This window comes from Neomonachus schauinslandi, chromosome 1, assembly GCF_002201575.2.
Source record: "Neomonachus schauinslandi chromosome 1, ASM220157v2, whole genome shotgun sequence".
NCBI classification, from domain to species: domain Eukaryota; kingdom Metazoa; phylum Chordata; class Mammalia; order Carnivora; family Phocidae; genus Neomonachus; species Neomonachus schauinslandi.
In genome coordinates this window covers 56,361,183-56,386,175 of record NC_058403.1, presented here as the reverse complement: position 1 = coordinate 56,386,175, position 24,993 = coordinate 56,361,183, and the positions used below count along the sequence as shown (strand labels likewise).

Below are 24,993 nucleotides of genomic sequence, written 5' to 3'. Positions count from 1 at the left end.
GGAGCAGTGCTTGTCATACTTTTCTATTAACTAGCCACAGAAATTAAAATCAATTCCTATTAAAATTATGCCAGATTCAGATCTATTAGGCATCAAAGCATGTCCCTTTGAATCAGTGCAACAGCTTTATGTATAAGAAAAATCCGATGCAACTCAATTATCTGTAAGAGTGGAATTATGCTGATCCACAAACTAGTGCAAAAATGGTTCTACCATAGATGGAATTCTCCAATCCCTTTTCCTCTTCCCATTCACCATGAACAGATATTTATGCCTTAATGAAAGAAAGTGCAGGATAGAGAGGCTAAGTCTTGTACATGGTTCCCAGGTTATCAGGTTCACCACCAAATCTCTCCTCACAATTCATGTAAGTGTTATTTCATCCCCTCCACTCTGCCTTCCCAGCACTTTTGAGTATTTTCTGGTGACAGCTAAATGGCATTATTACTGTAACCAGTTTTATTTGTCGGTAGGACTTCTTTAGACAGTAAATGGGGAGTTTCTGACAGAACTCAGGGCAAATGTGCACATGTACCTGGCATTTACCAAGGGTTGCTGGATGCAGCCCCTTCCATGTTCTCTCTCTCTCTTTTTTCTTTTAAAGATTATTTATTTATTTGAGAGAGAGAGCATGCACAAGCAGGGGGAGCGGCAGAGGGAGAGAAGCAGGCTCCCCGCAGAGCAGGGAGCCCGATGCGGGACTCCATCCCAGGACCCTGGGATCACGACCTGAGCCAAAGGCAGACACTTAACTTACTGAGCCACCCAGGTGCCCCCATGTTCTCGTCTTTACGTTGCGATCTTGGGTATGTTATTATTCTCCTTTATTTTCCTCAGTGTGCCACCATATAATCAATCTCACAGAGCCTTTGAGCAGACATGAGGAGTCTGAGTGAGCAGACCAGGCAAAGAATGTAACAGAAGTTAGAAAACTACAGAGATGCCAGTTGGGGAGAAAAATTGTATTCAGTCATTTCAAAAGTGTTCTCTGGCCCTGATCTTACCTAAGGTCATAGTCTCCTGCTCTCTTTGGTCATGCCTTCCTGGCTGCAGCATGCTGCTTTGTTAGTAATCACAGAATCCTGGAAAAGAAGTCCCTTTGCAGAAGCTGGGAAATAAAATGTCCTGCTCTTATCGTCTCATCTTGTGTTTCTCCTTGGAACATCAGCCCATTTCTGCCAGTTAATGTCTTTTTCTCCCATGGGGGAACTTTCACTCACCATTTCAGCTGTCTCCGCTGGACACTCAAGCTTTGTCTGGTCAACACAGCCATGATTGCTGTTATCAAAAACTCAGGCTCTGTACGTCAGCCCTCAGAGAACAAAGTTTCTGTATTTCTGCACAATCTTCAAGTTCAAGCCAAAGCCAACTCTCCTAAATCAGTGTGCCAAGAAGGCTGCCTTCAAGAACCTCTTGCTTGCTCAGAGCTTCTGAGACAATGCTCTTTCATTATCTCTGGCCTTGGTCAGATTCTCTAAACTTCTTTTGGCTTCTGATCTTGATTATTCTTTTTTCTTTTCTTAGTCATTTTTTTTTTTTTCACACTTCCTTGGCTATTCTACCTTCAGGGGTCAATTATTTCTACTTTTCTTTGTTTTCTGTCAGCAATTTTTAGGCATTAAAAAAATCAATATTTACTTAAATGTACACAAAACATCTCTTGTCTCCCATCCAAGTACTAACCAGGCCCGACCCTGCTTAGCTTCCGAGATCAGACGAGATCGGGCGCGTTCAGGGTGGTACAGCCGTAGACAACATCTCTTGTCTATAGTAAGAGGAGACACCAAAACAATTAAATATTATGATATAATGGAGATTTATCACACCACGGACTGGAAATCAGAGATGGATTTCCATCATTTTGGCCCTTCACGTCTGATTTTGTGATGTTGGGCAACTCATATTTACATAGTATCTTAACTCCCTTTTTGTAATAGGACCTCTAATGCCCATCCTGGCAAAATGTTAAGGTTTTAAAGGCCTATAATGCAAAGTGAATTTGGTCAAGCCAACCATATGTTCTTCAGTTAAAACAAAACTTATGCCGAATCAAAAAAAAAAAAGTGACTATTTTTGACAAAGGCACATTTTATCTCTCATTCTGGGCACTTGCATTTGATCCAAAATATGCCTACCCCTGGACTTAACTGTATAGTTATTGCTATTGCTGCAACAATGCTGTAGAACAGTTACACAATTTCAGCAGCATACAATAATATTTAATTCATGCACCTCTGAGGCAGGCTAGAGTTGGTTGGTCTAGACTGGGCTTGGCTTGGGTGGTTCTGCTTTGCTCTATGGGTCTCTCATCTTCTTGGAGTTGGCAGGCTAGCCTGAAAATGTTCTTCTCATGGTAATGGCAGAGAACCAGAGTGAGTCCAATCATACAAGCACCTTTCAAGCCTTGGCTTAGTCATGCCCATGATATTCCATTGTCCAAAACAAATCACATGGCCAAGCCCAAAGTCAAGGGGTGCTCATGGTGAAGGTGGATAAGAGGATGTTTCTGAACAATAATGTCATCTAACACACTGTGCTTTGGAAATAAGTGATGAAAATGCTTACACATGGCTTCTTCTCAGTAAAAACGAGGGCGGTCATGAAGACATCCAGAAACCTCCAGGATTAGAGTCTAGTGTTGCTATTTCTTCTGTGGGACAGAACTACATCCACCTCTGGGGAGAGGAGTTGCTGGTTTAAGATAGGTTCTATGGACTTACACACAATTTTGAGGTGCAGGAGAAATGGTCATTTTAGTCAAATGAGGGAGAGCAAAATCACAGCACTGCCTGAAAAGCAGATTTGTGAAAAATTCCCTCTGAACCACTGCATGAATATCCCTCCACGGGTAAGCAGCTGTTCCCTGTATTCACATTAGAGATGACTTTGCAAATGCTGACCAGAACTTATTTTTAAGACAAAACTGGGTCACTTCAAAGAGGAGCTGATATAAAACACCATGATGTCAAAGGATAGACTGAAAAATGACATGGACTTGTGTTATACTGTAAAACTGTCCATCCCTTTACTGAAACCATCTCAACATCCTCCAACTCTGCTACTTTTACCCTAATACCTCTACTTGTATTCATGTCTCCTAATGAAGCAGTAAAATAAAGCCACAATGACTTGAACACAAATTACTGATGATTAAGTTGTATTAAATAAAAATAACTACATATGAAGCAACAGTCATATATATATGAAGTTAATCTTATTTATTTCTTGAGAATTAATGAGGAGTCGAGGGTAATTAAGGCAGACGAACATTATTTTTCCATTCATTGGGCTGTATTAGTTATCTATTACTGTTGTAACATATTATACCTAAAGACAGTGGTGTTAAATAATAAGTATTTGTTATCCCACACAGTGTCTGTGGGTCAGGAATTCAGAAGAGGTTAGCTGAGTGGTTCTGGCTCTCATGAGGTCCCAGTCAAAAGATCAACTGAGGTTGCAGTTAAGTAAAGACTTGAGTGGAGACTGGAGGACATGCTTCCAAGATGGCTCGCTCATATGGCTGGGTAGTTGATACTTGTTGTTAGCAAGAGGCTTCAGTTCCTTGACAGGTGGCCCTCCAAATAGGGCTGCTTGAGTGTCCTCACATCACGGCAAAGAGATTCTTCCAGAGAGAGTGATCAAAGAGAGATCAAGGCAGAAGCTACCATGTATCTTGTGACCTAGCCTTGGAAGTCACACTCTGGTGACTTCTGCATATCTTATCGGTTATACTGGGCCTGCAACTGGTACTCACAAGACTGTACAAGTGCATGGCCCTGGATTTGAATATCTCCTTAAATTTTATACCCTAGGTGTCTTCCTTGCCTTACCCTAGTCCTGGCCAGCTATATATAAGTCAGTTGCATTCACTATCAGAGGGGACTATATAAGAGGCAAGAATCATGACGGACACATTAGAGGCTGGTCACCACAAGAAATAAGTACCTAACCGAGATTCTGATTAATGAGAAGGGACCTCCACTGGTTTCAGCAGTTCTCAACTTTGGCTGAACTCTCGAATCACCTGGAAGTGCTGATGCGTGGGCCTCACTCCACAGGGATTCTGATTTCATTGTTCTGGACTGGGACAGTCCTGATGTTCAAAAAAACTCAAAAAACTCTCCAAGTTATTCACACATGTGGTCAGGGATGAGTACACTGCAAATGAATAAATGTTCCTTTTGAGACTAAAGTCGGTACAGCATTTGCCTGTCATATCTGGCAGCAACATCTGTTGCTCCTTCCTCGGGCAGGGGTGTTCGGGTGGTTTAGAGGAACAAGGAGCATCAGTAATTTATTCACTTAGGAACTCTCGTTGAATACAGAACAGGTTTGGCTAGCTAGGTTTTGTCTCTATTACCTATACATTCTGTTTGAACTATTTTTGTAAAAGATTGGTAGGAGCAGGATTAATTCATCAATGCTAGAATGATTTGAGCCTGTATTTATTTCAAGACAGATAAAAACATGCAGATTGGATGAACAGGAGAGTGCCCAGATGAAAAAGAGAATAATCGGAATTACAGGAGTTGGATTGGGGCTAGGTTGCCTGTTTATTCATGTAACAGTTTGGTAATAGTTTGATGTACCCATGCGCACACACACACACACTCACACACACACAGAGGTAAAGCTGAGGATGAGACCACTCTTAGTTCATGTCATTTAGAGGCCAATGAAATGTTACCTATGTCTACTAGGCTACTTGGTTGTTGGCTAGTTTTCCCTTTGACGCCTCCTCATTCCATGGGGCAGGATGCTGGGCAGAACATGGTGGGAGGAAGGGGGACTGGGACTGGTGTCTTGTGCAAGGTATTAGGATTTTCTCTAGCGAAAATAAGCAAAATATTTTCAGTACAAAGACTACTTGCACTTATTTGAAACTCTTGCTAGAACTTTCACATTTTCTTCTTTTTGTAATTTTCCTAGGGAATGCAACAAACCTCAGAGATGATCATGCTTTTGGCAAATAGTTTAGAATGTTGGCAGATGCCCAAATAGAAGAGGATCTGGCATGGACATATGCTTGAAACCACTGTCGTCACCTCAGTCAGAGAACTAAAGTGAAAAATAAAAACACTGCAAGTACTTTTTAATAACAGCAGCCTAATTTGCACTTTCTACATAAGCGAGAACATTCCTACAGATCGCATTGGGTATGAGCATGACTTCGCCTCTCATTCTTGCTCAATTTCAGGCACGTGCAGATGAAAGAGGCTGAGTTGCTGGGAGAACAGGTCATTCACTTCTGACATCCATTTCAGCTGCAGTACAGGCTTGGCTAGAGGGCAATTATATTAATAAAGCACAATATCCACCTTCTCACAGGATTCTAGCAGAATTCTATACGGCAAAGTCTCATGGGGGCTACAGTGTCTCCATCTCATGACAAGGCAGATCACTTCCAATGGACTCTTGAATGCAAGTGTACTTGATGGGAGGTGGAGGTGGCTTGAAAGGCGGGGGTCTTTCCATGCTAGGAACAAAACATTGCTCTTTCAACGCTAAGAATGTGAGGCGGTGATTCAAGGAAACAGGAAAGTAGGAAACAGAGAAAGAGACATGCCCACCAGTCCCCTCAGAATTTTTCTGTCTGCCTATTAGCTGTGTTATGATAATATCATTAATTAATATTTATATGGTATTTTATAGTTTGCAAAGCATTTTTATCATAACATTATTTAATTTGTATCTAGGGATTGGACATTATTGTCACCATTCTATAGATAATACTGAGGCTCAGAGGTCTTCAGCAACTTGCCAAAGAGAACCAGACCAGCAATTCTGGTTTTTCAACCAGAACCCATATTCTCCATGGAAACTGCCTCCTAATAGAAGAAGTGTTCCTCTTATGTGGGTTAAAACACTCCTCCAGAGACAAAATTTTTAAATTCTGGGACTAAAGACTGAAGGTTTTCAAATAATCCCTTTGCCAACTTTACCCCCAGCCTTCACCCACACATTTACTGTATACTGTGAGGATAGGGTTGAGGTGGGAAGAAAAGCTCTTCTAGATCCTTGAATTGGTTGATACTGGATGGTTAATGCAGGAATCCCTTACATTTGAATCAGCGAACAGTCTTAAAATCATCTTTATATAAAGTACTGTTCTACGTTAGCACAACTCATCTCTTTGTCTGAAATGCATCAGGCATACGTGTGAGTTTGGGATTTAGCTGTACGAATATTCCAGCTCTCTTGATATCAAGATGCCAGAAATTCATCTGTGAGCAGATTTCTGTCCTTGACTCAAACATCTCCACCCCTTGTTGGTAAATCCATAGCACCTTAATTTCTCCAGAGAGATAGAGATGGACATGGACATGGAGAAGGACACACACACACACACACACACTGAGATTCTCATCTCTATATAACACAAACATTTGAATACAGAATAAAAAAAATCAATTCAAAATTTCAGATTCCCATTTTCTCATTTTAATAAAAATATCTAATGCCTATTACCTGTTTTTTTCTGATGCCTCGATGCAGACAATATAATTCAACAGGTAGATAAAATTGTAAGAAATTTGTACTTCTGTTTTTTCAGGGAAATTATGAAGTCCTCCAGGTCATATGGTAGCCGAAGTGTAGTCCTTGGACGAGAGTCCAGAATTTCAGACTACCGCTTTAGCGTGTGTTTTTTCTTTTTTTAAGATTTTATTTATTTGACAGAGAGAGCACAAGCAGAGGGAGAGAGAGGGAGAAGCAGGCTCCCTGCTGAGCAAGGAGCCCGATGTGGGACTCGATCCCAGGACCCTAGGAACATGACCCGGGCCGAAGGCAGCCGCTTAACCAACTGAGCCCCACAGGCGTCCCTGGCGTTTTGTTTTTCACCATGAACACTCACTGCACAGTGGTTATAGAGTCTTCGAGGACAGTCTAAGTCGAACGTGCTGCACAGTGGTCACTGGCATCTTAGAGAACAGCAGCAGAAGGAGTGGAAGAGTAGCTCTGTATGCTGTAGGGGTCTCCTCCAGTCATGGTCTACTCTGGATCCAAAATAGCCAAGTCAGAAAAGCGAGGCTTAATCTGACAAGTCATTTCAGATTGCGGAGTGGAGGGAAAAGAATTTTGGAATATATTTCAATAAGACAAAGGAGGGATAACCCACTGTTGACTTTCTTTTGTCCTCGGGGAAAAAGGAAAAGGCTGGTAAAAGCCCATTCTGCTGAAAAGCAGCTGGAGTTTCTTAAAATTACCTTTCTCACTCCATTTCACACTTGAGAATCTGGGCCCAGGTGGGCCCAGGCAGTTCAGAGATGCATGGACATGAAAAAGTAAGGAAGATTAAAAGAAAAATCAGTTATAGTGTTTGAGGTGAGGCAAGGCTCAGTTCTCATTTCATGCCCACTGACTTGTTCCATCTGACGAATATCAGAGACCCAACAGGCAGAGGGGGACACTGAGTCAGAGGTTGCGCAACTCATCCCAGCTGGGTGGTACTGGGCAAGCTGTGGAGCTTCTCTGAGCTTCTCTGAGCACCCTTTCCTCAGTTCTTTTTTTAAAGATTTTATTTATTTATTTGAGACAGAATGAGAGAGATAGAGAGAGAGCATGAGAGGGGGGAGGGTCAGAGGGAGAAGCAGGCTCCCTGCCGAGCAGGGAGCCCGATGCGGGACTCGATCCAGGGACTCCAGGATCATGACCTGAGCCGAAGGCAGTCGCTTAACCAACTGAGCCACCCAGGCGCCCCACCCTTTCCTCAGTTCTATATGAGAACTCCATATAGGAGTGATATCTAAAGTGCTGAGTGAATGTGTTGTACTGAAAAAGTGTCTCTGTTCCTGCAGATTCAGGAACAGAATTATACTCACATTTCCTTCTGGTATTGACACCATTTTCTCACTCCAAGACCAAACAATGCTATGCAGAAAGAGAGCAAAGCTGCTACAATCACCGGCCAGGACATTCCATTTTTAGGTTTATTGGCCACAATACCTGCAAAGGGCATAAAGAGGGATGAACTTTAATGCCAAACTTTGGCAATTAGAAAGCACGATGAATTGAACTCTCTCTCTTACCTGTTTTCTCCACGGGCCATCACGGACCACAGTCATGCTCTGGGATCATATCTATGTCTTGTTCTCACTTCTGTTTTTGCATGTCTGCAGTTACTTTTTATGTGAATGTCTTTCTTGTTAGAATGTTCCAGAATGAATCTTTTTTTTTTTTCTTTCATTTTCCCAAGGTCCTGGACAATCCCTGGCACATGATGGCCAATGAAATGTCATTTGTAAGAATGAATAAATAAAAGGAGTAAGCTCTAAATCTGTATTCCAGATTTACTCCAGTAAAGGAAACTTTATGTGAAATAATGGCCTAGCTTTGATTCTCTTATTCTTTAAGAAGCCATTAAATGCTTTATGGAATATATTAGTGTATTAGGAGGAGGAAGAAAGAGTAAAAAGCATTATAACACTATAACATTCCAGTGCCCTGAAAATCCCAAACTGAAAAGTCCTGGCTACTACGTATCAAGTTGTAGTGCTCAAAAGATCATCATCCAAGACTTTTCATTTGGATGTCATTCGAGGAATGATATCCAGAATAGAGATTTTCTAATCCTTTCTACCACCTCCCCTTTTTTCTTTCTTTCCCCTTTTACACATTTCAGCAATAGAAAGGAGAGAAGTGACAAAAGGGGTAAAACTGAAACCAGTTATTTTGCTCTTTCTATGGTCTGCAAAGGGAGGAAGTCAAAAGTAAAGGGCTGGGAGAAATTATATTGGTGGGTGATAAATGGACTGATATTTCTTACCCCTTCTGATTATATCCACACTCAATTCATTCATTGCATTTCTAGCATTTGTACACCAAGTCAAACTGTATGAATCAAAGACTTTCAATTATTGTTGATTTTAGACCAGAGGCCGTGTAAATATCATATTCTGGACTGTTTTACCTTTTTTCTAACATGAAGGAAGAATTAAGAAAATTCTCTTAGGAAATAAGGTTGTCAAATTCTACTGCAGGGAATAAAAGGGAATGTTTATAATTACATAGTTACTTAATATTTTCCTTTTTAAAAGGACTGACTTCAGATGCCAGCTATCCATATTAGAGGCAATAACTTTTAATAGTTAATTATGTATCTCACTGGAATTTTCTATGCATATATAAACATATATATGTATCATGAATATACATCTTTTTTTCTTAGAAATGAGGGCAATACATATTGTTCTGTCCCTTGCGTCTTTCTTTTTTAAAAAATGCTCTTGGAATACTTTCCACGAAAGTGCATAGAGATTTACCTTCTTTGATTAAATGAGTGGATAGTTCCCCAATGCATAGATGTATCATGGTTTATTTAATTGGTCTCTTAATGTTCGAGGGTTAAATTGTTTCAGGCTTTTGTTATTTCTAACAACACCCCAGTGAAATTCCTTATACATTATGGATAGATCTTTAGCTCTTCAGATTATTTAGATCATTTGGGCAAAAAGTCCATTTTGTATCAGAATTATCTGGATTGATTTTCTAGATTGTGAACTGTTTGTAGGTGGAGACTGGGTTTTTATTTTCTTTTATTGCCTCATATTTATTACAGTGCTTTTTATAAAGCAAAGTCTCAAAATCCATAGGCCAAAAAAAGTGGATTGAAAATATTAGTTACCAAATCTTTTCGATATTTAGCATAGGTTGGACCGCAGCAATATGATGTTGTTATGTTTATAACACATATCCAGACACTTGGGGTCTTTCTGATGCTCACCCAACATCAGCCTAGTCTAAGCAGATGCTGAGTACTCTGGAAGCCCACGTAGTCCTATAATACATACCCATATGCTATGTTGTATGTGCAGGTGACTAGTTCACACTAGTTCATGGTAGTAGTGGAACTGTGAAAGACTAGAGTATCATGATCATAAAAGAAACAATCATACAGATGGTCAACCCAAGCTACACAAAGTACTGTTTCAGTCAAGTCAAAATTTACTAGGCTCTATACACTGGTAACATGGTGGGATATAACATTTTACCCCTAAAGTTTCAGAGAAATAAAAGAACAAAAGGTTTTAAATGGGTTTTACATCAATGCTTAAAATTTTTCTCCCTACCACATATAGAAAATGAGACCACTGACTTCAGGAATATCCTAGTGGAGAAGCAGAGCTCCAATCTTGTCCCTTCTCTGAACTAGGCAGTTTTTTAAGGCACCAATATCTGAAAGGCATTGGTAGAACCTCAGTTTGTTTTATTGGCATGTTGTATGCAGCATGATGCTCCAAAGATCTGAGGACTAGATGACCCTCGATATAGAATAAGCTGAGTATTCAAGTGGAGTGTTCACCAGTCAAGAGAACACCCCCTGAAGTGAAAGAGTTGATTATGTCTCTGAACTTAAAATCAAGACCTGGGATGGGAGGGTCTTGACCTCTTATGATATAAAACAAGAAATTATATTCAGTATTGACAAAATTTTATTAGTTTAATTATGGAAATACTCTTTGTTCCAACAATCTTTCTTGTCTCAGATATATTTTCATAGGATAGAATGTTTCTCACTACTTTTCACCTGGCTAATTTTTATTCATTTTTCAGATTTTAACTTAAGTAGATCCTTAGAGGCTCCTTTCCTGTTGCCAGTTAAAATTAGATCTTTCTGTTACATTCTGACAATCCCTTATACTATATCATAGTATCTGTCACAAATAAATTTAATTATATGATTACTTACTTATGTATATTATCTTCAATAGATTATAATCTTCAGAAGGCCTGTGTTTTCAAGGTCTCTTCTGTATACAAGACAAGAAAGATCTACTTCTTTCACAGTGTATACCCAACAACTGGTACAGTGTCTGGCAAATGGTAGGTACTCAACAAATATTCGCTGAGTGAATAAAACACAAAATTTAGAAAAAAGTAAATGACTCACCAGTGATATGGATGTGAATATTTTTTGTCGATCCATTGGCAGTTGTGGGAACCTCTGAAAATGTTCTGGTTGTGCTGGTGAAGACATCACCTAGGGATATACAGGGGATATCGGAACTGATCCTAATAGCCATCTCAAACCAATGAAGTGGTGTAAAATCATGATTGGATTTCACTTGCTATTAGGAAGAGCTCAATTTTAATGGCCTAAATGCTCCTACAGTACCACGTATACAGTTTACTAAGGACCAATTTACAGCAAGGCTTGGACCTTAGAATCTAATAACTACCAAAGAAGTGAAACTCTCTATTGGTTTAAAGAAGAAAAGAGAAGCTGTACAGCACACATAACAAAACAATATCTGCTAAAGAATCCCCATGAGAAATTTAAGTGGTTATGGGAAAATGTCTTATGTTGGAGCCACAGAAAAATGGGCCCTTTCTTATTCTCCCAGGGTATCAGAGATTCAGACAATCAAATGCCAATTCTCCCACTGTAATGTGTTTGATAAGGTCAATAAAACTTCCTTTGCAACATTTTAGTAGACAAATCCGTGTTGACAAATCATCTCAATTTCTAATGAAAATGCAATTTTAATGGATTTAATTAGCCAGGAAATGCTATTTTGTAGATTTCATTTTGAAATAAAATAGAGGAAAAAAAATCTAGGACTTGGTCTCTGACTAGCTTCTTTGAGTGACTGTGGCTGGGAAAAATTTTGGTTTTATTTATTATCATTTTCATCATCAAGGTGCACTTTTCAATACCTATCTGAGATCGGTTTCTTACCAGTTCTTGTTTTTCCACCTTTGCCCAAATAAAGCAGACCACTATCTCTCCTGACCCTAAATCTCCCCCCAAGTACTCACCATGAATTGTTGAGCTTGCACCTGAGGGGGATGAACTATATGTTTCACTGGGCATCCATGAAGCTGCTAAAGAAGATATTGGAAGAGTCAACCTGTATAAGACTAGTTATTTTATTGTCTCTTCTTGACTTTTAATTGAATCTAATAGTTTATAGTGAAATAATAAAATGAAAAAAAGGTTATTAATGAATATGTAAAGCGAAATCACTGAACTATTCTGCTGCACACATTAGAATGTCCCAAAATAAAGTGGGAGTTGAGGGAAAACTTGTGATCCTGATGTCTCAAATAGGGGAGGTTTTGATTATAGCCATTTAGAAGCAGGAAGAAGAAATGGAAGCAAAACACTAGGAGAGGTTTCTCTAGCCACAGAAAGTGTGTTGTGACTATTCTCGTGTCCATCCAATATATGGGAGAGAATGAAAGCCCAGGTGTGTTATGGGGGCCTTTAGTCAAGCCAAGGTGCCAAAAGGACTCTGAAGACCTTGGTAGAACATGCATGAGGGAACAAAACAGTTTGTACTTGTGCATAAGCTGATATTTTTGTTTGGCTCTGACAACTGAACTGTGTCAACAGTGAATTTTCAGACCCCTCTAGTCACAGGCCTCGCTAGCTGCTGTGCTGAGTTGTCTTGATGGATTCAGAAGCAAACCTTCCCCTTGAGTGGATGGCAGCAAACTCAGGCAGTACCTATAGCTTTTGGAGTAGATCTATCAACCGATTTTGTTTAGTTCCCCATCTCTGGCAAGAAAGTTCCACTTCTTGGCAGGCTCTGCATTTCTGTATTTGATAACAGGCCTATAATGCAGTGTAAAGTAAAATAGCTATAGTTACACGTAGTTGCGATCAGTAGAAAAAGATTATGCTCATTTATTTAAAACATTAGCATGTATGATTTTCCAAGTTAAGTGCTTTCTTGTGTGTCAAAACAAATAAGCAAAACCAAACCATACCAAAACAAACATTGAAAAAACCCCCGAAAACCAAAAACCCTTAGTCCTCCCCTTTCTTGGTTTCTCCCTAGATGCCAGTGGCAGTTGCAGCTGTAGACATTATCAGGCCCTTCAGGAGAGGTATAACTCCATGCTTTCCAGGGACTGCTCACAGTACAGTCTGCCATAGCCAACTGACTTGGGGTCACCCCAGAGGTAAGGGCAGTTTTATACACAGCTATTTTGAATTTGACTAGGTCAGGGAGATGTTCTTATTTTCAGTATAATTATCTGACCCTGAACATGTGGTCTTCACTACTTTTTGTTGGTGCTGTTCTAGACAGAATACCAGGGTCAATAGATGATGGACTGAGTGTTTCAAAAGCCCATTTTTAAAGGCTAAGCCTTAATGGTGGAGATTTGACTAACAAAGAACAGCAACTAATTAAAAAGAAATTGGGACGAGGCCTGGATTTAGGTAGAATTACGAAGAACCTTACAAGATATTTTGCCCAACATGGTGCCTCCTTTACTTGTTACTTTTAGGGCTTGATACCTTTATTTTTTATTTTTTCAAAGTCTGTTTGCAAGAAAGGATGTGATAAATTAATTTATGCTAAGATATAAATAGTTGAACAAGTGCTATCCCTTTGAGGTAAGTGGGTATTTAATTTTTTCCATTTCATATTTATCTCATCAGCAAGTAAATACAGAACCTTGTTTTTAAGATTTTATTTTTAAATAGTCTCTACACCCGACTTGGGGCTCCATCTTACAACCCCAAGATCAAGCATTACCTGCTCTACCGACTGAGCCAGCCAGGCGCCCGAATACAGAACATTTTGTAATGGTCAGTTACATGCAGGTACCCACAGTTTTTTCACCAAATATAGACTGCCAATCTTTTCTGCTCAATATTAATTTTCCTCAGGCAAAATAACCAAGCATAGCACAATTTCAGGAGATGGTGATACCATCAGCATGATCCATCCAAATGACAAAAATGGCAGTATTAAAAATTATGCAAATTCGTTGACCACTTTTTAAATCTTCCTTTTTACACTTCTACTCCTCAGAAAATGTGTGATAAAATTAAGCTACAGAATCCACTTTGGAAAAGCAGGGAGTTATTTTTCTAGTTTTGGTTTTAAGATTTGTTTTTAATCTGTTAAAAAATATAATGGGAGTGTGTTGATAGAGGTGAAGAAAAAGGAGGTTCCAGTTGATGGATTCAACATGTCTGAAAATACTTAAGTAATATAAAGAAAAAACTTCAAGAGGGAGAATGTATTATACCTGAGTCTTTCAGCAAGATGAAGAGATGAGCAATTCTTGTATCAATTGCCCCCACAGGAAAGAGGTCTTCCTGAAGAATCCTCAGTAAGATAGAGTTGGCTACTTCTAAAGATGCATCTTTCACTAACATAATACTTTTCTAAAAGCTTATCCACTCTATCATTTAGATATCCAATTTTCAGAATGTGCTCCACATTGGCTATTCGATCTGCTATTCTTAAGTTTCCTTGAGAGTCTCTCAGCAGAATTATGTTTTTATGTCTTTTAATTGATTGAAGTATTTTGTGTTCTTTATACTACCATTCTGTTTGTTAAATACATTAGTTATTTTTCCTTTAAATCTTTTGAGACTCCATTTTCATCAAAATCCATGAATAAACATTACTTTGACATTTGGATGATAAACACCAGCTTGATGGATAACCTTCTTGAGTACATCACCATTATCAGCTGAAAATACGAACACAAGGATGCTGTGTTGCTGGAGTTTCTCAAATAAACTTTTATATCCTTCCTGAAGCATAACACTGGATTCTTCAATTTATTTAAATTTATCATTGGATGAAGCTTATTCAACAAGGAAACTATGTGCTTTAGCATGTCTTTTTACCATAAAGGGATATTTCATCCTACGGTAAAAACAGAATCAATTTTGACAACATGCAAAAACTTTCTTGACATTCTTTTGTAACCATTTTACAGTGGGCAATACTATTATGACATGTTGGGCATCTTTTCCCTTTGTAGGAAAATGTACTTAGTGTCATATCAAAATCCATGGTTACCTGAGGTTTGATAGCTCCTTTTTTGATCAAACTACAGATAATTTCTGTTACTTTTACAGGGCAAGCTGATGCAAGCTGAACTTTTCTGGAATTTGGACATCATCTTTACACATAAATTTACAGAGACTTGTCTCAGTTATCCAATCTTTCTTAAGACATTGAGTTCTTCTGTTCTTGGTTTTGTCCTGAAATGATGGCATGGGTGGCAAGCAATATTCAGAGATGCAGGACTTGGGTACAAGAATCTCAATGATCTTGGTTTTCTGCCCCATCCTCCTCTTCAGGGTGAATATGTACTGGGCCAGCACCACCCCTTACACCAGGATGCCCATGCTGACACCAGCTACCCTGTTTGTTCTTGCCATGACCACTTCATCTATAGATGGGACCCTCATGCTCTTCCTGACGATGGAAAAAAGATGACACTCATGATCTTTGGAAATGCAGGGCTTGTGTGCTAGCTGTGGAGAGACTCATGAAACCCCCAGAACTTGGTGTTTTAACAGACAATAGAAAATAAAATCGGAGAAAGAAATCTTGAATTTGTGGTTGACCTAATCAGGAACCAGGTAACAGAACTGGAGAACAGTGTTTTAGAGAAGAGGAAAGTAGAATGAGAAGTGATCTGAGACATATAAGATCTTAGAACTTGAGGGCAAGAGTGGTGAGTTTAGAGACTCAGCATCGCAGCCAACAGGGAGCAGCAGGGCTTCGGGGATGATCCTATAGCCTGAAAGAAGAGCAGGGCCCAATATTGCTGTAGGTTCTGGCATTGCTATGTCCCTGTAATTGACTCTCAGCCGCCCAACTCCAGCCTCTCCATCCCTTCTGCCTATGGAAAGTAGAAGGGGTTGCTATGAAATTATTAGGCACAGCTACCAAGGGCCTGAGAAGAACCAACCAGGACCAGGGACAGGGTAAACAATGGAATTGCAAGATTTACAAAGAAGAGTAGATAAATTTTGAAGAATAAGGAATGTATGGTCAAAGAACAAAATAAAGACGCTACGTGAGGTCTTTAAGATGTACTCTGAGGCCCAGGTGTGTGTGTGTGAGTGTGTGTGTGTGTGCGTGCGCACATGCGCGCGAGTGTACACACATGCATGGACACATGTGGTGAGGTAATGATACGCTTGCTGATTTTGGTAATGGGGCAAATTGGAAGCAAAGGAGCCTATGGAGACTCATATCATTTTTCTGCTTGTCTAACTTAGCCAGAGTGACTGATTTCAATGTGGCTTTAGGTTCCACTGGACCAGATGGATGGCAGGGAAAAACAGAAAGAAAAAAGTAATTAAGCTTCACTTTTCTGTTCCATGGCCTGATCACCTGAGTGTCAGGATGAAAATATCCCAGGATGTTATTAACCTTATATACTTGGGTTATTTAGGTGGTCAGATTTGATATCCCCATTTCATAGGTGGTTAAAGTAAAATATGCATTTCTGTTCCAGGCTGTTGGAGACTTGGAAGCTCAACTAGGATTAGATGCTAATATTCTAAAGTTGATAAAATGACAACAAAAGAATATATTAAAACACATACTTATAAATTTAGTGTAAATGCAATGCACCCAGAATCTTCTAGTGACATCCAAATATATGTAAGCTACACAAAATGCATGTATAAGCAAATATCCCATTAGAATGTGCTCACAAATTGCAAGAGCTTTAGAAACACTGCTAGCGGGTTTATTTCACCAGAAATCCATCCATTATCATTCTTTTTCTGCCTGTGAACATTTCATAAATCTATTGAAATAAACACACTGGAAGGAAAAAAAATCCCATTACCAATGCCTGTCACGAATCTTGCCAAATGCATCATCTAATATTGGATGTCACAACACAGTCCAATCCAACGAGTAGAAACACGTTTCACAAATAGTTTGGGAGTGAGCAATCAATATTAACTTGTTGGATCCTAATGTGTTTTTGTGAATGATTATAAATAGAGCAACTTCCTGCAGGGAATTTTTTTCTCTAAACTTACGGATAAAAAATGGCAACTAGTAAACAACATATTCTTATTTGCATAAGTAAGAATGTGAGTTTTCACAGCGAGGAAAATTTTGTTTGTTGGGTTTTAGAGTCCCTTCCTAGATTTCACAATTTCTAAGGCTATTTCATGGTAAGAATGATAAAGAGGTGTCTGAGGATAAATGAAGTTTTCAAGTGGGGTAGGACAGAAGATATGAGGCATTGCAGTAGTTCATTTCATTATGAAATCTACTAAAACGACCAAGAATATACTTGTGTAAATTATAAAGTACTTTCATGCAAGACCTTTCAGTTTACCGATTTCTGGGGCAGAAAATATTTTGGGTGGCCTCTATGCTTCATAATGATATGATGCATGGAATGAACAGGATTTCTTTTTTATTCTGGGCACACATAATATTGTAATAACAATTTAAATAAAGCAAACAAAAAGTTCAAAAATTCCATTTATGCAGATCATTTCTTTTCACTGTGTACGTTTGTGTGTGTTTTCTTCCTTGTCCTTGTCCATATGTACACATATTCTTTCAGTTGTTCAAGAAATATTTGCTGAGAACCTCTTGTATGCCTGCCACTGCTACAGACATTATTACTACAGTGAGCAAGACAGGAAAAGTTTTACGTCCCTGTTATTGTGTATCTTACATCTCAGCATAATTTCAACAAAAAAAATCAAATGAAGAAAATAAAGAAAATCATCAGATACCAAGTATCATGCTGAGATTGAAAATATGGGATAATTTATATGTAATCATAGCATAAATTTAAATTGGAATTCAGGGGCGCCTGGGTGGCTCAGTCGTTAAGCGGCTGCCTTCGGCTCAGGTCATGATCCCGGGGCCCCGGGATGGAGCCCCGCGTCGGGCTCCCCGCTCGGCGGGAAGCCTGCTTGTCCCTCTCCCCCTTGCTCATGCTCTCTCTCTCACTATCTCTCTTTCTCTCTCAAATAAATAAATAAAATCTTCTAAAAAATAAATAAATTGGAGTTCAGCTTTATCCTCTACTATCGTCTAATAATCTTTTGTTTTTTTGAAGATTTTATTTGTTCATCTATTTGAGACAGAGAGGGAGAGGTGGGAGGAGCAGAGAGAAAGGGACGAGCAGACTCCACACTGCTCATGGAGCCCAGCACCGGGCTGGATCTCACAACCCTGAGACCCTGACCTGGGCCGAAATCAAGAGCTGGACGCTCAACGGACCGAGCCGCCCAAGAGCCCCTCCAAAAATCTTTTATCACCATTGCTACAGGATTTCCCTCTACAACCGACAAGTATCGATTCATTTATCCATTCAACAATACTTGTGGAGCACCAGCTATATGCCAGGCATTTCCTTAGGTACTGGGGATAAAGGTAAGCAACAACAACAACAAAAGATACGGAACTTGCATTATACCACTGAGAAAAAAGGATGACACACTAGTGTAGGTAAAGGAGAGTTTCAGTATAGTTCATTACAGACTCAATTTTATGTTAACACCATATGGGATAAATGTTAGTCTGTTAGGTATGGACTTTCATCCCCAGTCTAACTAATAGATTTTATTTTCAATTTATAACCGAGGGCTGAAAATTGTCTACACGGTAAGATGTACTGGCTAGCTTAGTACATTATGTCTACTGCTTGGATTGGCTTCATAACATTGCACTGAATTATTATCTAATCCTATTTTACGTTCGGATGTATTTTTCTTTAACACTCTCTCACCCCCACTCTTACACACAGATTGTTGGACTACCGTAAGTAACATTATGTCTTCTCCCTGGCTCATCCCTTGTATGCCCATTCCAAAGCAAATGCTCTTCTGAATGTTCTGTCTATTACTCACTTACTTATATAGTTTTTAAGTTTTTATCACGTTATGCCTAAGCCACATGGTGTTTGGTTGTACTTGCTTTAATAATTTATATAAAAATCTCATTCCAGGGGTGCCTGTGTGGCTCAGTCAGTTGGGCATCTGGCTCAGATTGCAAACTCAGGGCCATGAGCTCGTGCCCCATGTTGGGTTCCTCTCTCAGTGCAGAGACTGCTTGAGATTCTCTCTCCTCCCTCTGCCTCTTCCTCCCACTTGCGCTCTCTCTCTAAATAAATAAAACCTTTAAAAAATATATATATATATCATTCCATATATTGTCACCTAGCATTTACTTTTCTGACTCAGCACAATGTTATTAAGATCCATTCATGCTGTTATGTGGCTGTCATTCACTCATTTTTCATTGTTCTGTAATATTTTATTATATGACTATGCAACAATTTATTTGTCTATTCTCTTGGCTATGATGATTTAGGTTATTTACAGTTTCTGCTATTATGAATAGCGTTTTCCCCTGACATTTGTGTGCACATCTCCTGGTAACATGTACTAGCGTGTGTGTAGAGGGGTGGACTATATATCTATCTAGGAGTGGAATTGTTGGGCTGTAGGATATGAAATTGTTTGGCATTAAAATACCATGTCAAAATGGTGGAAAGTGATGGTACCAACTTGTACTTTCACCAGCAACATATAAAAAATTATATTGATCTACATCCTAACACTCGATAATTCCAGACTTGTTAATTTTTGCCGATTGATGATATGTGAAATGGTTATCTGATTCTCGTCTTCGTTTGCATTTCCTGGTTGCCAGGGAGGCTAAGCATCTCTTTGGATGTTTTCTAGCCACCGCATTACATCTTTTGTGATGTGCCTCTCTGCTCATTTTCTAATGTTTTTATATTTTTAAAAATTGATTTCTAGCCATTCTTTATATACTTGATATAAAGTTTTAATTCCTTGTCAATTATATATTCCTGATCATTTTTCAATTACATATGTTGCAGATATCTTCTCCTACACTATAGCTTGCCTTTTTTTTTTTTTTCACTTCTGCTAAGGTGTCTTTTGATAGAATTTTCTTAACTTTATGGTATTCTAATGTTTCCCTCATTTTTATGGTTAGTGCTTTATGTCTCTTCTTTAAGCCCTTCCTTACCCCAAAGCCAGAAAGAAATTCACCTTTATTTTATTACATGCTTTAATGTTTGCTTTTGACATAAAGATCTCATATTCTATGGAGCCTATTTTAATGTAATGTGCATGACAGGCATACATTTTAATACCTTTTTTTCTTATAAATAGTCAAGGTTTGCAGATCCCTTTGCTGATTGCCTTCTCTTTTCACAGGAATCTGCCATGTTGCCTCTGGCATCTCTAGGTTATGCTTATTTGTGGATCTCTGGGTGTGTTCTCTCTTCTGATCCTCCCCCCCTTTTCATCTCTCGTATTTGGGCACTGAATTCACAGGTGTCTGTTACATTATTAACGTATTTGTTAAAAGACACATGTTAAAATAAATTATAGAGGGTCATACACAAACGGTCAAAGTGTGTCATGAATTAAGGATTATGATTAATCCAGATCTGTGAACCTGAGGTCCATAAAGGAGATAAAATAAGTAACTAATGCGACAAAGAGCAACATTATACATGTTCCCTTTGCTCTTTACTTCCTGAGGACACATTCCCAGCAGTGAGATGACTGAGCCAGCAGGTATAAAAGACTTCTAGAGGCTCTAAATGTACAACTTAAATGCTAGCATTTACTCTTTGGGGCCAAGGGCCTAGCAGTTAAACCCAGAGTTCTGCAGCAGCGGCATCCGGGGTCTTTGAGGCAGCCACATCCCCTGCCACTTCCCTAACCACGCATATCTCTGTCTTGTACCACTAGGAGGCAGTATACTTCCTCTTCAGATGCTGTGGCTCCCTGCTGAAGCAGCATCAGCACACACTGCTGCTGGGTGGCCAGAGGCAATGGCCAAACCATTTCTGTGCCTGGCACCGGGCTCCCTCTTCTCACTGCTTTTCGTGATATGTGTATTCTGGCTGGTTCACTCTCTCCTCCGATATCCTCATAGTTTGCTCTTTCTTCTCCCTGGGTTAGATCTTTACTCAGATGTCACCTTGCTCAGGAAGGCCTTGCAAAACCACCCTACTTAAAATGGCAGCCCACTCTCCCACCTGATCCTCAATGTCCCCCTCCACTGCTTGCTTTATTACCTATCGCTCATCACCATTTGCCTGTCTCTCTTCCCCCAGAATTTGGAACTTAGATCCGTTTTGTTCACAGATGTATCCCCAGCAACTACAACAATGCTTTAAACACAGTAGATGTTTTGTAAGTATTTGTTAATATGATTATGAGCAGAGCACGTCGTAGTTGCTCATTATACGTGTTGGATGAATTAATGAGGCCCAGAAGACCCCAAGGGACTCACAGTTACACTTACAGTTTTTGGTATCTTGCCTGCTGGGGGTCCAGGAGTAGTTGAAGCCTTGGGTAGTCACACTGGAATTGCTGGCTGGAAGACAAAATTCTCAGAATCCAAACTTCTTATACAGCTGTAATTTCACTTTACTTTGATGTGCTGAATTTTTTATCTATGTGACTTTGGGGAAATCTGAAATTGAAAACGTGCTTTCCTATACAGGGACATAGCTGGCATATTAAGCAAAAGCTTTGTAGTTTATGTTTAATGCCAACTTGTCACTGATTTTCTTTCTTTTTCTGTTCTTGTTGCCAACCCAGATCACTGGGAGTACTGTCAAGACTACTTTCATGTTATCTTAAAATTCTACGAGAAATGAAAAGTATAGTATAATAATTCACCAACCCATATTTTGAAGATTACAGTGATTGTCATATCAACGTATAGCCATCATTTACATTACAATTTGCCACAGAGCAGCTTGAAACCAAAATATCAACATCAAATGAAAAACATAGCCTTTTGCCCAAACCTCAACATTGTCAGAGCTGTACTAAAACTTGTGTTTTGTCTCTTTTCAGTCACATAAGGAAAGCCGTGCTATACTCACTTTGAGGGGTGGTATTTGGAGTCGGAGTACCCACTTCTCCAAGGGCTGTGGAAGATACAGCTGGATATCCTATTTTGAAAACAAAATTCCCAAATTATTGTAGGCGTTTACATTCCCATGTTTAATATGCTGCTGTACCTAACAAGGGTGGCATGCAGAGCGGGAATATTAAAGAAGGAAAGAACCTTAGTGAATACGTAGTCTAATGACTTCATTTTATCAACTATGAAACTGAGTCCAAAAGGCATATGCCTGTGGCTACATAACCAATATTCAATATCATTTATATGATATTAATCCAGTTCTCCTATCTTCAAGTGTAGTACATTCACACTTTCAAAATACATTGTTTTAGTGTCCACTGTGTGCCAGACTCCAGTCTACACACAACAATGAAGACGAGGTTCTTGCCCTCATGGAACTTACCTTGTAGTGAGTTTTCACAATTGTACACAAATTTTCATATGTGCAATATGGTTACTTATCTACTTCAGTTCTTAGCTTTCAAAATCACCCTCATCTTTATAGTCCATCATTTCCCATTCTTCTCCTCTCTCTCTTCCTCCCAAAATGAAAGACTTATTCATATTCATTTGAAAATATCTCTAGGGTTGAAGCTATACCCAGTACACTCCATTGAAAACATGGTCATATCTCTTGGAAAACAAATATATTTAAGGTTGCTTCCATAAATACTCAATTCAGGAAGATAACAGAAGTAGATAGAAAGGGAAACTCAAGGCAAGGAAAATAGAGTTAGAAAAAGTATGTTGATCCCTGTCGAAACCTGGGTGGGGATAGTACACAAAATGCATTTCTTGATGTTGTGTACTCTTAATAGATATGGGTCCAAAATTTAGTCAGAACTTTCTAGTAACGATGCTAAGAAATAAAGAATATATGTTATGCCATTAATGGCTATCATAGGATAAAACCAGTCCATTTTCGAGAGAAACACAGCTACTCTTTTTAGATTAAAAACAAATTTCTCCCCAGTCTTTTTTTTTTAATCCTTTTTAAAAATTTCATTTAATTATTCATTTGAGAGAGAGAGACAGAGAGACAGAGAGAACAAGCAGGGGGGAGGGGCAGAGGGAGAGGGAGAAGCAGGCTCCCCACTGAGCACGAAGCCCCAGGCAGGACTCTATCCCAGGACCCTGGGATCATGACCTGAGCCGAAGGCAGATGCTTAACTGACTGAACCACCCAGGCGCCCCTTCCCCAGCCTTTTAAAAAAGAATACTGTATACTGTGTCTAATATTCTTAACAATATCCTTATAGTATGACAGTACGCTCGTTCGCTTGTAGGCTTGAGTTAGTAATGAATGGCATCCCACCTTCCCAGGCACCTCAGTTCTGGAAAATGACATGCTTAAATAAAAACATGGATAATCAAATCTCTGAAAAAAATACATGTAGGATACATAAATAAATTGGCCTCATGGCTTATACCAATCATCTATAAGTGATGTACAGAAATGATTAACATCAATCATTTTGCAATGCAGGCTGCTAATGGACACCAACGACACCCTCCACCTGAGCTCCAGGAATACAGTCAGACATGGGCAGATGCATTAGAGGCTGCCTCACATGGTGCTATATGAGGAACTAAAACGGGCAACCAGCATCAGGATGGCAGATAAAATGTTTTAAATACTGAACATGCACAGCTTCATTTATCCAACAAATATTTATTGAGTGCTCGGTATGTATGAGAATTGGGGATGAAGTGAAGAGAGAAATATTGCTCTTGCCCCCACAATTTAGTGAGAATATAGGTCAGTGTGTCAGACTATCAGCTGGTCACCAAACCCATTCTTCTCTCTGGTACAGAAGAACTATATCTCTTAGCCTCCTGTGTGGTTGGTTAGGTGTGGCCGTGTACTAAGTCTTAGCCAATGGAACATGAGTGGGAGTGATGGTTGTCATTTCAAGACCTGATGTGTAAAACCTTCCATGTAAGATCCTCCATGATCTTCCCTCATGTGCTATCAGATATTATGATGCAGGGGGACTTAGAAGTCACAACTTAAAGATGACAGACCCGCTAGAAGCCTGGGTTCTTGAAAGACTATGTGGAACAGAACACCCAGCCACGGATCACAGAGTGAATTTGAATTGTATTTCTCTCATTGAGATGGCTTTATCTTCATCCTTATCTGCAGCAATTCCTTCACTAACCTATTTTATTTTATTTATTTATTTTTCAAGTTCTATTCAAATTCTAGCTTGTTAACAGATAGTGTAATATTGGTTTCAGGAATAGAATTTATAGTGATTCATCACGTACATACAACACCCAGTGCTCAACACAACAAGTGCCCTTCTTAATGCCCATCACCATTTAGCCCATCCCCCCACCCACATCCCTCCAGCAACCCTCGGTTTGTTCTCTATAGTTAAGAGTCTCTTATGGTTTGTTTCCCTCTCTTTTTTTTTTTTTTAAGATTTTATTTATTTGACAGAGAGACACAGTGAGAGAGGGTTTTTTTTTTTTTTAAAGATTTTATTTATTTGACAGACACAGCGAGAGAGGGGTTTTTTTGTTGTTGTTTCCCTCTCTTTTTTTCCCTTTCCATATATTCATCTGCTTTGTTTCTTAAATTCTACATATGTGTGAAAGCATATGGTATTGTCTTTCTCTGACTTATTTCACTTGGCATAATACACTCTAGCTCCATCCATATCGTTGCAAAGTCCACTCTCACCACTGCTACTTAGCATAGTATTGGAAGACTTAGCCTCAGCAATGAGACAACAAAAAGAAATAAAAGGTGTCCAAATTGGAAAGGAAGAAGTCAAACTTGCACTATGTGCAGACATGATACTCTATGTAAAAAACCCCAAAGACTCCACCAAAAAATTGCTAGAACTAATACATGAATTTGGCAAAGTTGCAGGATATAAAATCAACCGTACAGAAATCTGTTGCATTTCTCTATGCCAGTAATGAAGCAGCAGTAACCTATTTTAAAATTTTTGTATTGTTACATATTTTTAAAGTTACCTCATATCCTTTTAAAAATAAGGCAAGATAAAAAATGCATAGAGGGATAGAACAACTAGTCATAAGTAATCTTTGGATACTAAGAGATACTGAGAGTTATAATGTGTTTCTCCTAATTAATAGAGTAAGAAAAGGTGAGAGAGGAAGGGAGAAGGGAGGGGAAAGAGAAGAAAAACTCTTTCCAGGTTTTAAAAGATTCTCAGAAGGATGAAAAGAATGATCCCTTTACCCTGGGATTCCTTACATAGGAGAGAGTGAAGCTTTCGTTGTTCGTCAACAGTCTCTTAGCTCACCTCCCATGGAGGTCCTTCCTTCCTTCCTTCCTTCCTTCCTTCCTTCCTTCCTTCCTTCC

The 24,993-nt window shown here is 39.2% G+C and overlaps 1 protein-coding gene and 1 pseudogene across 1 annotated transcript in view; both read right to left on the bottom strand.

Annotated features, from left to right (window-relative positions):
- Positions 1-5,354: 5,354 nt before the first annotated feature.
- CD96 (CD96 molecule) overlaps positions 5,355-24,993 on the bottom strand; it is a 99,503-nt gene continuing 79,864 nt past the window's right edge. The window contains exons 9-14 of the mRNA XM_021692513.2: positions 21,631-21,699; positions 21,042-21,113; positions 11,758-11,823; positions 10,889-10,978; positions 7,821-7,944; positions 5,355-5,476 (exon numbers count right to left, since the gene is read on the bottom strand). Coding sequence (XP_021548188.1) covers positions 5,368-5,476; positions 7,821-7,944; positions 10,889-10,978; positions 11,758-11,823; positions 21,042-21,113; positions 21,631-21,699 — 530 coding nt within the window. The 3' untranslated portion in view covers positions 5,355-5,367. The remainder of the gene's footprint in view (positions 5,477-7,820; positions 7,945-10,888; positions 10,979-11,757; positions 11,824-21,041; positions 21,114-21,630; positions 21,700-24,993) is intronic.
- Positions 13,964-14,874, bottom strand: LOC110582602 (annotated as a pseudogene).